At 45.4% G+C, this 12353-nt stretch overlaps 1 protein-coding gene across 1 annotated transcript in view; it reads left to right on the top strand.

Annotated features, from left to right (window-relative positions):
- F8 (coagulation factor VIII) overlaps window positions 1-12353 on the top strand; it is a 121996-nt gene that overhangs the window by 10294 nt on the left and 99349 nt on the right. The window contains exons 2-4 of the mRNA XM_027099677.1: window positions 4429-4550; window positions 7541-7663; window positions 12125-12337. Of these exons, the coding sequence (XP_026955478.1) occupies window positions 4429-4550; window positions 7541-7663; window positions 12125-12337 (458 nt within the window). The remainder of the gene's footprint in view (window positions 1-4428; window positions 4551-7540; window positions 7664-12124; window positions 12338-12353) is intronic.

Genomic DNA, 12353 nt, shown 5'->3' with positions numbered 1-12353 from the left:
TCCTTGGGTACGGTAGCCCCAGGTGCCCAGGCGGCGCCCCTGCTTCTCACTCAGTGAGACTCTTGTGTTTTGTGCTGTGAGGACCTTCTACACTGCCGAGCCCAGAGCTGCAGGTGGAGATGGGCGGCGCAGACTCCCCGGGTGGGTCACGGGGGAAGAGAGGTTCTTTTGCTGCCATTCTTTGGTTCCTAAACCCGTGTGTTCTCATTGGGGCCACAGAACCATCTTTGAATCAATGCATATCCAGCACCTTGGAGGTTGACCCTCTATCCTTATGGAGCCCTGCCTCCAAGCTGGAGCTTTAGCTGTGCCTTTAAGAGGTCATTCCATTGCTCTCTCTGTCTGGCAGCTTCTGTATGGGGTGGCATCTGATAAAGCCAGTGGATGCCATGGTCATGGGCTCACTCCAGCACCTCCTTTGCTGTACAGTGGTCTCCTGGTCTGATATGATATCATATGGGATCCTACATCAGTGAATCAAACCCTCTGTGAGCCCTCAGACAGTGGTGCTGGCTGAGGCCCTGCAGGCAGGAAAGCTAACATATCCCTGAAATACATGTCTCTTCTCTTCAGAATGAAGAGCCAGCCCTTCTAGGGTGGAAGGGATCCAATGTAATTTGCCACCGAATCGCTGGCTGGTCTCCATGATGGACAGTGCCCAGTTAGGAACTCAGCATTGGTTTCTGTTGCTGGCAGGTTGGATTTGGGGAGGCAACACAAGTTAAATCAGCCTTAGTCAGTGGGAACCCTTGCTTTTGGGTCCATGCATTCATTCTCTCCACGCCTCCACAGCCGCTTGGCTCACATCTTGCCAGCACTGAGATGGCCCATGTAGAGGCTGGCTAATGGTAATCGTCAGTCATTTTGTCTGTTATTGTTTTGCACTTCTTCCACAGTAGCTATTCTCTGATGGCATTAACATATAACATGAAGGTTTTTTATTTTGTACCCACTCACTAATATGCCTTCGCCCCAGACATCCTTGTCCTTGACCTTCCAGTCCTTTTCTTTCTAGGCCCTTGAACAGCCAGCCAAGCCATTTGCTGCTGTCCATTAGTCTGTATATATTTGAACCTTGGGCGGTTTTCTCTTTCTGCTCAAAGTGAACAACCAACATTAGCCAGAATTTGGCCCACCGGGAGATTATCCTTCACCATTGTCTATTGAATCCACCCCTGAGTGGGGCTGTAATACAACAGCAGTCAATTTTTGGCTCGTACCTGAATACCAAGCTGACCCAACTGTACATAATCTCAGGCTTCTTCCCCCCCAGCAACTGGTCGTCAGGGACCCCCCACATGACTGTGGGTGTGACTTGAGGTAAAGGTGGCTGTGTAGCACGAGTAGATGAGATGGGCCTCTGACAATCTGCTCATTCAGCCTGCTCGTGCACTCTGGTCCATGCAGATCCCCACGCCTGCCTCCGTAAATCAGCTCCTTTTACTGGAAGGGCTTCCTTATCAGTATGCTGGCTTCTGGCCCTCAGCCAGTACATAGAGTCACTTGTCCTGGCCTTGGGCTGGCCGAGCTGCTCCCGGCACGTGCTTTCTCGGGTGTCCTGGAAACCCTGGGATTGAGTGAGCTGCAAGGCTCCCTGGGAGGGGAGGGCTGTCAGGGAGGAGAGAATTAAGTCAGTCTCATCTTTGCCTCCTCCTTGAGAGAGGTGTACGCAAAACAGTGCACACTTGGAAGGAGTGTCTTCAGTCCATCTGCTGCCCCATCCCTCCAAGGCTGCTGAGGTCTTCCTCTGTGACTGTCGCTTGGCCAGTTTCTCTCGTGCTTGCAACAATCTTCATGTGAAGCAAGAGCTGCTAAACTGTTAGGTGCCGGCTCACCATTTTCAGGCTCGGCCAAACCCTTGTGTCTTCTGAAGGGGCGTCTCCCTCCTTTCCTGGGCTTGTCCTTCCTCCCTGGTTTCAACACTGTCTAGGGCTCACAGGGCTTCCTTCTGCAAGTGGCTGTCTGGTGTGTCTGCCTGTGTCTATGCCTCTTCTTTCCACCGTCGCCTGCCATTCGTGTTGAGTGCGACTCCCAGAAACTCGCATAGCAGCGTCTGCTCTGTCTGCCATTCGATGCACTTTTTTTAGTGCACTTTTTTTAGTTTTCACCAGAGCCGTTCAAACCTACGTCTCTGGGCCACACCCCTCATCAGAGCTCCAGGGGCACAAACTCGGGGACCTACCAGATGGTTCCACCCTGCTGGGTACCAGCTTCGCCTTAGCATAGCCGCAGTTTGGGTGGGCGGAGGGCCACTGTGTGCCTCACGAAAGAGCTCTGACAGCCTCACGCCTACCCTTTTGCTGGGAAGCACCGTTTGGGGGCCTTTTAAGTTTTCGGTCGTTCTGAGCGGGGTTCTGCTAATCACGGGTGACAGCATTGCCACAGATTTATAGCTGTCGGTGAATTATCTGAAAGCACATGGGATGAAAAAGAATGTTGCCAACCAACATTGTGCAAGTAGTGACAACTTCTGTGTTTCCTTGGGTGATTTTATAGCTGTTTAAGCACACAAATTTCAAAAAAAAAAAAGGATTGTCTGCTTCTTTTCTTTTGTGTATGTATGTGTGCGGGAAGTTTATTGGGAGGAGTTCATTGGGGCTCAGCTTACCGAGGCTCACCAAGTGTCTGGATAGTTTCCTTGAGGAACGATGACGTATCAGGGCCTTAGTGTTGGTCTCTGTTCCTGGCAAGCTGGACATCTACAACAGCAGTAGCTAGATCGGCCTTGGTGAGTCCATGATGTTGAGCCCACGCATAGTCACCATCATGGCTCCTCCATTTATATGTCCATTTTGGCAGCATTGGGGTGCCAACGACTGAGGCTGGCTAACATCGACTGGCTAAGTCATTCAGTTTACTTGGTTGTTTGGTGCAGTTTCCTTGGTAGAAAGTGCAGCATTTATTGCAAGACGCCCAACCTGGGGCCAAGCAAGGAGAACGGGCAGCTCATATGCTCAAAAGACCCGAACACCCCGATGGCTTTCGGGGAAGGGCTTTTGAAGGCAAGGTGAGGGAGGGGGTGGCGGGATACCTGATCAGCTTATGGACGTTCTTCTGACTGCTTGGTGGTGAGGTAACCAGGTGGTATTTCGGGAGGGAGTCAACATCATCAGCCTTCTGGTTCCAGTGGTCTGAGGTCTACACGCCGGTGGTCAGCACGCCCTTACCTTCTTCCGCCCGGTGGGGGTCTTAGTATCTGCAAAACAACTCAGGGATATGACTCAGGGTATGATCTATAGCCCTTGAGGAGCAAATTTCTCTCTCCTTTTCAGTGTTGGAGGTTTCTGTTGTCATATGCTCAAGCTCAGAGATTTTTTCCTAACAATATCCAGTTTACTAAGGAGCCTATTAAAGGCACTCTTCATTTCCATTACAGTGTTTTTGATCTCTACCATTTCTTCTTGATTTTTCTTAGAATTTCCATCTTTCTGCTTCTATTATCCATCTGTTCTTACATGTTGTCTACTTTTTACATGAAAATATTTAACATATTAGTCATAGTTTTTTTTAAATTTCTGGTCTAATACTTCCAACATTCTTGTCATATCTGACTCTAGTTCTGCTGCTTGTTCAGTCTCTATGAACTGTGGGGTTCTTTTTTAATGCCTTGTAGTGTGCCTTGTAAGTTTTTGTTGAATGATGGATGTGATGTACTGGATAAAAGGAACTTTGGTAAATTAGGCCTTTAGTAACGTGGTGGTGAGGTGTGGGGAAGTGCTCTATAGCCCTGTGATCAGGTCTCAGTCTTTCAGTGAGCCTGTGCCCCCGGACTGTGGACTTCACCACTGCTTCTCAGTCTCACCCCTTGACACAGGCTGGCTAGAGTTGGGTATTTCCTTTCCTCTACATGGAAGGAGAAGCAGGGTGATGTTGGGTATCTTCCTTCTTCCAGGTAGATGAAGCTGTGATTAAAATCCCAGAATGATAAGCTCTGGTAAAATAATTTCTCATGAGGGCAGGCATAAGAACAGAATGCTCTGGCATATTTTAACTTTTTTATTTTTATTATTTTTTAAAATTTATTTATTTTATTTCCTACTACAGCACTGGTTCCCACAGGCATTCCTACTTGAAGGTTTCTGTTCTAGTAAGTTGTGATTCTCTGCATTCACCTGTCTCTCTAATTTGGGGGGCAGCAGTTTTCTCTGTGACTTCATATACAGCTTCCAATCTGCCTTGTTAACAGTAGAGGAGAGTGGGATGGAAGCATTACTTCCAGCTGTTTTTTAAATTATGTTTTATTTTTTTGGCCACACCACACGGCATGCGGGATCTTAGTTCCCCGACCAGGGATCGAACCTGAACCCACTGCACTGGAAGCGTGGAGTCTTAACTACTGGACCACCAGGGAAGTCCCATAGCTGTTTTTTAAAGTGGGTTCAAAGAAGGGTCAACCAAAATGAATGACTTTTTCCTTTTTTCACACAGGTTTTCTCCTAGAGTGCCAAGATCTTTTCCATTCAACACCTCAGCCATGTACAAAAAGACTGTGTTTGTAGAGTTCATGGATCAGCATTTCAACATTGCCAAGCCCAGGCCACCATGGATGGGTAATGCAAACAATATTGACTCATTGTTATGAAACTGGGTATCTTATTTCCTTGCAAGGATTCCCCAGTCTTGGGGCTGCAGTTTTCTTGGCCAGGCTTCCCTTATTACCACCTCTCGGGGAAATACACTGGCTGAATGGTCTCAGTCTTCTTACTGGGCCCTCCTCCTCTGCTTGAGTGCCCTTTATCTTGGACCTGGGTTCATTTTATTTCCTCTCTGCTTCCAATCCCTAGCTGATCTTATCCAGTCTCATGGCTTGAAAATATCATACATGCCAATAAGTCCCAAGTTTATATCTCTAGTTCAGACTGCTTGCTTGATACCTCCACTTAGGTGTCAAATGAGCATGTAACAAGATGTTAGGATGAGACATTTCCTACCTCAGAATGATTGCTCAGAATTATAGGTGACAAGTACCCCCAAATTCTAAAGAGAGATATCAGGCCACCTATTCAGGACTTGGTCAGGTAGTGGTCCAAAATTGGTTCAGCAACCTTTAGCCCATCATATACCTCCAGCCTATATAAAAGAAGGTTAGGAACTTATGAAAGAGTTTAGATTTGAATATTTCTTTTTTTTAAATGTAATTAATTAATTAATTTTTTGGCTGCCTTGTGTCTTTGTTGCTGTGTGCCGGCTTTCTCCAGTTGCCTCGAGCAGGGGCTACTCTTCATTGTGGTGCGCTGGCTTCTCATTGCGGTGGCTTCTCTTGTTGCAGAGTATGGTCTTTAGGTACGTGGGCTTCAGTAGTTGTGGCTCGCGGGCTCTAGAGTGCAGGCTCAGTAGTTGTGGTGCACGGGCTTAGTTGCTCCGTGGTATGTGGGATCTTCCTGGACCAGGGCTCGAACCCATGTCCCCTGCACTGGCAGGCGGATTCTTAACCACTGCGCCACCAGGGAAGTCCCCTTGAGGGTTTCTTTTGAAAGCATTTTGGTGTTTTGTATATTCCCATGGAGGGAGGGCGGCCTCTCCCTCATGTCAAGCTGCAGTGAGGGAGGCTTCAGGAGAATCATTTAGAAAACTTGACATAGTTCTTCTGGAGCTTGGAAGATACTGACTAGTGCCTGATTTTTATCTGGAAAAACTTTCAATGCCAGAGTGTTGGGGAGCTTCCCCTGATGGCGTAATAAGGAGAGTGGGCTATAGCAGAGGCTAACTGCACTGCAACTGTTACGTGTGAGACCAGGAAGGTCATAGGACAAGACTCGCCTCAAGAAGACCCTGCCTGAGAGGACTTCCTGCCAGGGCTAGGTGATTCCAACAGAAAAGGTCTATGTGATTGTACTGTCAGAAGCAGAAACTGAGGGGAGAGATAAAGTGACAGCTGGAGAGGGCGATCCCATGCCAGGGGGAGGTGGAGTAGGGCGTCGCCATATTGAGAGGGAGAGAGTCTCTAAAGAACTCATATAAGTTCTCTAAGAAAGAAAGACCCAGAATTTTGGCATGTGCCACATCCAGGGGGTACCAAAGCCAAGAAAGATCTTGTCAGCATGTCTCTTTTTGCACTTGTCCTTTGTCCACTAGCTCCAACTTTAGAAAGTCCAGCGGCAGTAAAATGAGAAAGCGGTGAAGCTGCCAACCAAACTTCCTTTTCCCATTACAGGTTTCTGAGCCTGTTTCAGAACTGAACTGCAGGAGGGAGGGACCCTTAAATTGCAGGTGACATCAAAAATTTGATATTAGACCAGACTGGATTTATTAGTACCTAAAGATGATACTCTTACTATGTGAAGGTTACTGGAAAAAGAGTGGGACTGTTCAAAATGCAACAAAGGGAAATTCCACATACAATTAAAAACTATGAAAAATAAGCCTATTTCATATTTTCATCCCATTGAATGCAGTCCATTCAATAAAACCATTTGTAGGCACCTTATACTTAGTATGTATATAAGTCAGAAGTCTTGATTTTCCTCTAAATTTTCTGTGCCATGGCCTGACTACCACCCGCTGGCACAAACCAAAATCACAGGAGTCATTCCTGGCTCTCTCACTTCTTTCCCCCTATCTTCAATATCCAACCCATGAGCAAGTCTTGTTGACTTGTTGACCTTGTTGAAATAAATAGACTACCAGATATTTCTCCAGAAAAGATGGGTTTATTCAGGATCAGCAGAGAATTGCAATCTGGGATCTGCAACCATGGCAAGCTACAAACAAGTCCCTGAATAGCAAAGGGAGAGGAACACAGTTTATAGAGGGGAAAGGAAGTTGGAAGGGCTAGAGTAAACAAAGAGTCTGTGGCTGCTCATTGGCTGAGTCCTTGCCAGGAACGATGAGGAGTCTTCTTCCCCTCGGGTTCTGCTATTGTCACAGGGTGTGAGAGCGCCCCCTTCTGGTCTCCCAACTCTATTTAATTGATGTTTCTGTTTATTAATATTTTTTACACTCGTCCTCCAAAACAAGTCCCAAGTCTGCTTCTTCTAAATTCCAAATTCATCCAAACTGCTGTAGCCTACAAAGTCCTACATGTTACGTGCCCTGCCTGCCTCGATAACCTTATTTTCTACTATTCCCTTGCTTATTCACTTTGCTTCAACCACGTTAGCTTACCGTATTTAAAGTGTCCTCTACTTCCTGCCTCATCATTTTCTAGCACGCCATCATCATTTATAGCATTTATAACAACCTACAATTTTCTTCTTTCTTTATTTACATGCTTAATGTCTCTAGAATGTGATCTCCATGATCTATCTTGTTAACTACTGCATCTCTAGTGCCTAGGGCAGTTTCTAGAATATAGTAGGAACTCAGTTATTAGTTGAATGAATAAATGCATTGAATGAATTGCCAGAAATCTGTCTTCAGAACAACTATGAGGCTGAGCTGGTTATAGCAGTTTATGTATTCATTCATTCAGCTACTACTTTTTATCAATAACCATAGGGGCATGCTTCTCTACTGTGACTTTGACCATCACTTTTGTGATAACAGGTTTTCTGGAGTGCCACCCTCCAAATGACCTTTGGGGGACATCTCATTCTTGCAGGTCTGCTGGGTCCTACCATCCAGGCTGAGGTTTATGACACGGTGGTCATTACACTTAAGAATATGGCTTCTCATCCTGTTAGTCTTCATGCTATCGGCGTATCCTACTGGAAGTCTTCTGAAGGTGAGTCAAATGCCCTCCTATTGTCCTGTCATCCTAGGGACAGAAGAGTATTGAGTATAAGGGCATACAGCTACTGAAAGGTGGATTCGGGATTCAAACCTAGGCCCATTTCATGAAGTCAAGAACCTTGTCATTTCAGTCTAAACCCTAAAGTTTGTTGCTGTTCCCTGTTCTCCCTTGGGGAGCCAGGCCGCGGATGTTAAAAATCCCACTGTAGGGGCTTCCCTGATGGCGCAGTGGTTGAGAGTCCACCTGCCGATGCAGGGGATGTGGGTTCGTGCCCCGGTCCGGGAAGATCCCACATGCCACGGAGCGGCTGGGCCCGTGAGCCGTGGCCGCTGAGCCTGCGCGTCCGGAGCCTGTGCTTCGCAACGGGAGAGGCCACAACAGTGAGAGGCCTGCATAAAGCAAAAAAAAAAAAAAAAAAAAAAAAAAATCCCACTGTATCTGCCTTCCTATGCCCAGAAAACTTCCTAGGGAGGATCAAGGCCCATGGTATAGAAATGAAACAGAATTCTCCTTCTCCTTCCTTAGATTCAGACTTTCCAGATATCTCCTCTGCCTCCCCTCCCCCCAATTTCTAAATATGTGATTAGGGCCAACTAGCAGAAGCACAAGCTGACCTCATTACAGCAAGCAACCTGTTTGGCCACAGTCCCCACCCCAACTAGCTTCTCCTTAACCTTCGCAGTACAGGAAGGGAGTGAAGGGAGAGCCACAACAGACTGTGATATTGCCCAGATAGACTATGGCATATACAGATCAAGAAGATTCAAGTAAATCATTAAGAAATTATTGGAGCACATGCCCTGTATTGTACGGTCTAACTATGCTTATGCGTTGACTAATTTCTCATTCTGAAATTGGAAAGCATTAGTTTTCTAGGTTGCACTCGTTAGGTCAGGGCAGACCTGGACTGGGGGAAGGTGAAAGACAGGAGGGGGCAGGTGCTGTAGAGGAAAAGTCATCCCAGGTTCTGACTTGTGCCTGGCAGGCTATTTCCATGAGGTTTATCTACTTGGAAGCTTCCAGAACTAATCTAGGGGCATTTTAGAGAGACCAGGGTTCCCACAATTCTGCAGCTGGGAGCTGACCATAGAGATGACTCTTTTGCACCCTAAGCCTGGTGAGTTCTGGGAAAATAGACTATCATCTCTCACACATACAGCTACAGTGGTTCTTCCCAGGAACAACACAGTGAGTCAATGGCCTAATGCCCATGCGATTTACGATCCTAGCACGAGCCTGTGTATTTATATGTTATGATCCACAGGCTCCTGGCCTTCTTAGACTAGCCTGGGGGCCCCAGGATGTAAGTTAAATCTGTGACATGACGATGTTGAGTATCACTTCATATGCTTGTTGACCTTTCTGATATCCTTTTGTAAAGTATCTGATCAACTGTTTAAATGTTTTCCTGTTGAAAAAAAAATGAGTTGTTTATCTTTTTCTTATTGATTTGTAGAGGTACTTTATATATTCTGAATACAAATCCTTTGACAGATATAAATATTTGCATATCTTCTTCCAGTCTGTAGCTTGAATTTTAATTTTACTCTCTAAATAGTTTTCTTTTTTGGTAAACAGAAGTTCTTAAAGTTAATTAAGCATGAAAATTCAACGGTTAATGAAGCACAAAAAAGGTATCACATTTTTTTCCTTTTATGTTAGAGCTTTGTGTCTTATTTAAGACATTTGCCTATCCCAAGGTCATGGAGAATTTCTTCTATGCTTTCCTCTAGAAGTTTTATTATTTTCCCTTTCATACTTATGTCTGTGACCCATCTTAAATTAATTTTTGTGTATGGTTTCCCTATAGCATCTTTAAACAGCTTTGTTGAGGTATAATTTACATACCACAAAATCCACTCATCTAAAGTAGTTTGATGACTTTTACTAAATTTAGACAGTTATGCAGCCATCAACACAATCCATGTCAAGAAGTTCTGTCTTTGCAGTTCAAGCCCCATTCCCACTCTCAGTCCCAGACAACTTCTGATCTGATTTCTATCTCTATAGCTTTGCAAGCCTGTCATTTTTATCTCCCAAACCAACTCTGGTAAATTATATTTCAGTTCACCAAATAGTCATCTCCTCCCCCAGAGTGGCAAGAGTACATTTCCCTGCCATATTGTTGTTGGATGTGGCCATATGCTGTATGCCAAGATAGCTAGTTCACATGGAGTGTCTGTCAAAGGAAATTTCAAGTTTGGTCTTGAGCTGAAAATGGAAACCCAGTACTAGAGAAAGGCTTTTAATTTCTTCTCTGGACGAGTGGCGTTCTAAGACACCAACCTAGGCTGTAAGTAGGTCCACAAAATGAGGCTCTGAGTAGGAATGAGATGAAGTTGGCCATGAGCTGCCAAACTTTGAGGGAGCTGTGAAAGACAGTATGGGGGCATACGAGTTAAGAAGTACCAACCTGAAGCTGCTGAGCAGACATCAGGCAAAGGAAAAATAGCTGAAGGCACCAGAGAGTGAAGTGGAGTAGCCTCTGAAACACAGCATTTGTCCTGTGGTAGAGTAGTCATGCCCAGGGGTCAACTGAGCTGTGGCCTTTCACGACTGAGACCAACAAAAATCCTTGGCATGGGGAGTCAGAATGTGGGTCTCAACTCCTGCTGGACACCCAGGAATTTGGGATGTCTCAGCAGGGTAGCTTCTGGGGGCCTAGGCCAGACCTGGGGCAAGGCTGACCCAGCAGCAGCAGGGGGTTGACTAGAGGGCTAACCAGGACACTGGAAGCAGACAGGCAGACTTTCTGAACTCTCAAATGTCCCAACAGTGTTCTTCCTCATATAATAGAAGATAAAAATTACACAAAACACATTCTGCTTAGAATATTTGTGGTGGCTGATATACAAGCTCAGGTAAGACTCTGATGGAGACATCAGTAGATATGTGAACTTTAAGGGCTGTGCACAATGCTTTTTCCCAGGCGCCGCCTACTTCACTTGGTCTTGACAAATCAACTTTGTCTTCACCGAAGGATAGACCTTGTTATTAGCAACCTGAGAAGAACCCAAAATCTCAGGTTCAAGCTTTCAACATTCTGAACATCACTTCCTACTTTTGCAGCTGTCATTCTCTCACTGCCCACTCCTACAATTCTTCATTCTCATTGGGATCCACCATGTACTGACCCTACAATTTTTCACCATCTGCCTTGCCAAGACGGGTATAATTTTCACGCGTTCTTGGCCTCTCATCAACCCCCCAACCCCAACCTTAGTATTAGGAAAAAGGACATTCTTCTCCTAATGAAATATTTCAAACAAAAAAAAGGTACAGGAAATAATAGAGCAAACAAACATGTACCCATTACCTCACTTTGGCAGATCTTAACATTTTGCCATGTTTGCTTACTTTATTTTAAGAAATTAAACATTATAGATATAGTTGAAGCCCCTTCTTTACCCGTCCATGATCCCCTCCCTCCCTATGCAAATGTATTCACTATTCAGAATTTTATACCAACCCACAATCACACAGACACCTGAACCACACTCTCCAACCTGAGGTACAACTCACATTTTTCTAAATGTCCCCCAGGATCTGCCAAGCACAGGTATTGGTCTGCTGTTGCTTCTGGATGAAGCCAATTGTCCGTAGTGCTCACTGGAGGGGCACCCCTTTACCAAAGAGGCTGACTTTATAGTGGGCCAGTGCAGGGGGTCTCTTGTACAGCTCTGCTGGAGAGGTCCCTCTATTAGATGTATAGCTGTTGTGGGGTACGATGGGGTATAGATGAGGAGCACCCTGAATGCCTTGGGAGGCTCTGGAGTCTCAGAGACCCTGATGAATCTGAGAAGCTAAGGTGCATTGCTAGAAAAATAGTTCAATAGAAGTATAAGTGTTATGGTCAGTGAGTTTCAATAGTTTCTACTTCAGTCCACTGAAATGATGTAGAGGCAATGACACGCCACTAACAATGAAAACATATAGTGCCCAGTGTAGAATAAAGGTATCAGGATAATCCAGGGGTCAATTTTAACATCACTAAGGATGGGACAGCCAGAAAATATCTGCCCCTGATATGGTCTGGCCCGCCAGAGAAGAACCAAGTTAAAAACAACATTTAAAAAAATCTCTGCGTCTCACCCTTCCCTGACCCTCACCAGTGCTCAGTAAAGAGTCTGGGACAAGAGTACATACCCATGTATGTCTACTGAGTTGAACTGACTTGAATTAGGTAAAAAGATGCAATAATGAAAGCAGTATTGTTGTTACAATCTGGAGGTCTCAGAGGACCACTCAACCGCTCATGTTTGCATTAGTGGTCAAGAACTCCTCGGCAACATATAAGGCTTCTCCCCATGTATAGCTGCTACTTGTTAGTATTCCAAATTAAGTTTCAGGAACACTGTTTCTTGTGTAGAGTCTACTGCTGACAATAAACTTGATGTTTCCTTGAGTGGGCAATGGGCATAGGAAGGACAATTTTATCCCTCCTTGATTTAGGTGCTGAATATGAGGATAAAACCAGCCAAAGGGAGAAGGAAGATGATAAAGTCATTCCTGGTAAAAGTCATACCTACGTCTGGCAGGTCCTGAAAGAAAATGGTCCAACGGCCTCTGACCCACCATGTCTCACCTACTCATATCTTTCTCATGTGGACCTGGTGAAAGACGTGAACTCAGGCCTCATTGGAGCCCTGCTGGTTTGTAGAGAAGGTAAGTATAAGAAAGA

This window comes from Aethalodelphis obliquidens, unplaced genomic scaffold (assembly GCF_003676395.1).
Source record: "Aethalodelphis obliquidens isolate GAN/ISIS:26980383/991018 unplaced genomic scaffold, ASM367639v1 scaffold136, whole genome shotgun sequence".
NCBI classification, from domain to species: domain Eukaryota; kingdom Metazoa; phylum Chordata; class Mammalia; order Artiodactyla; family Delphinidae; genus Aethalodelphis; species Aethalodelphis obliquidens.
The sequence above is the reverse complement of the archived record's forward strand: the minus strand, read 5'-3'. Positions and strand labels throughout refer to the sequence as shown.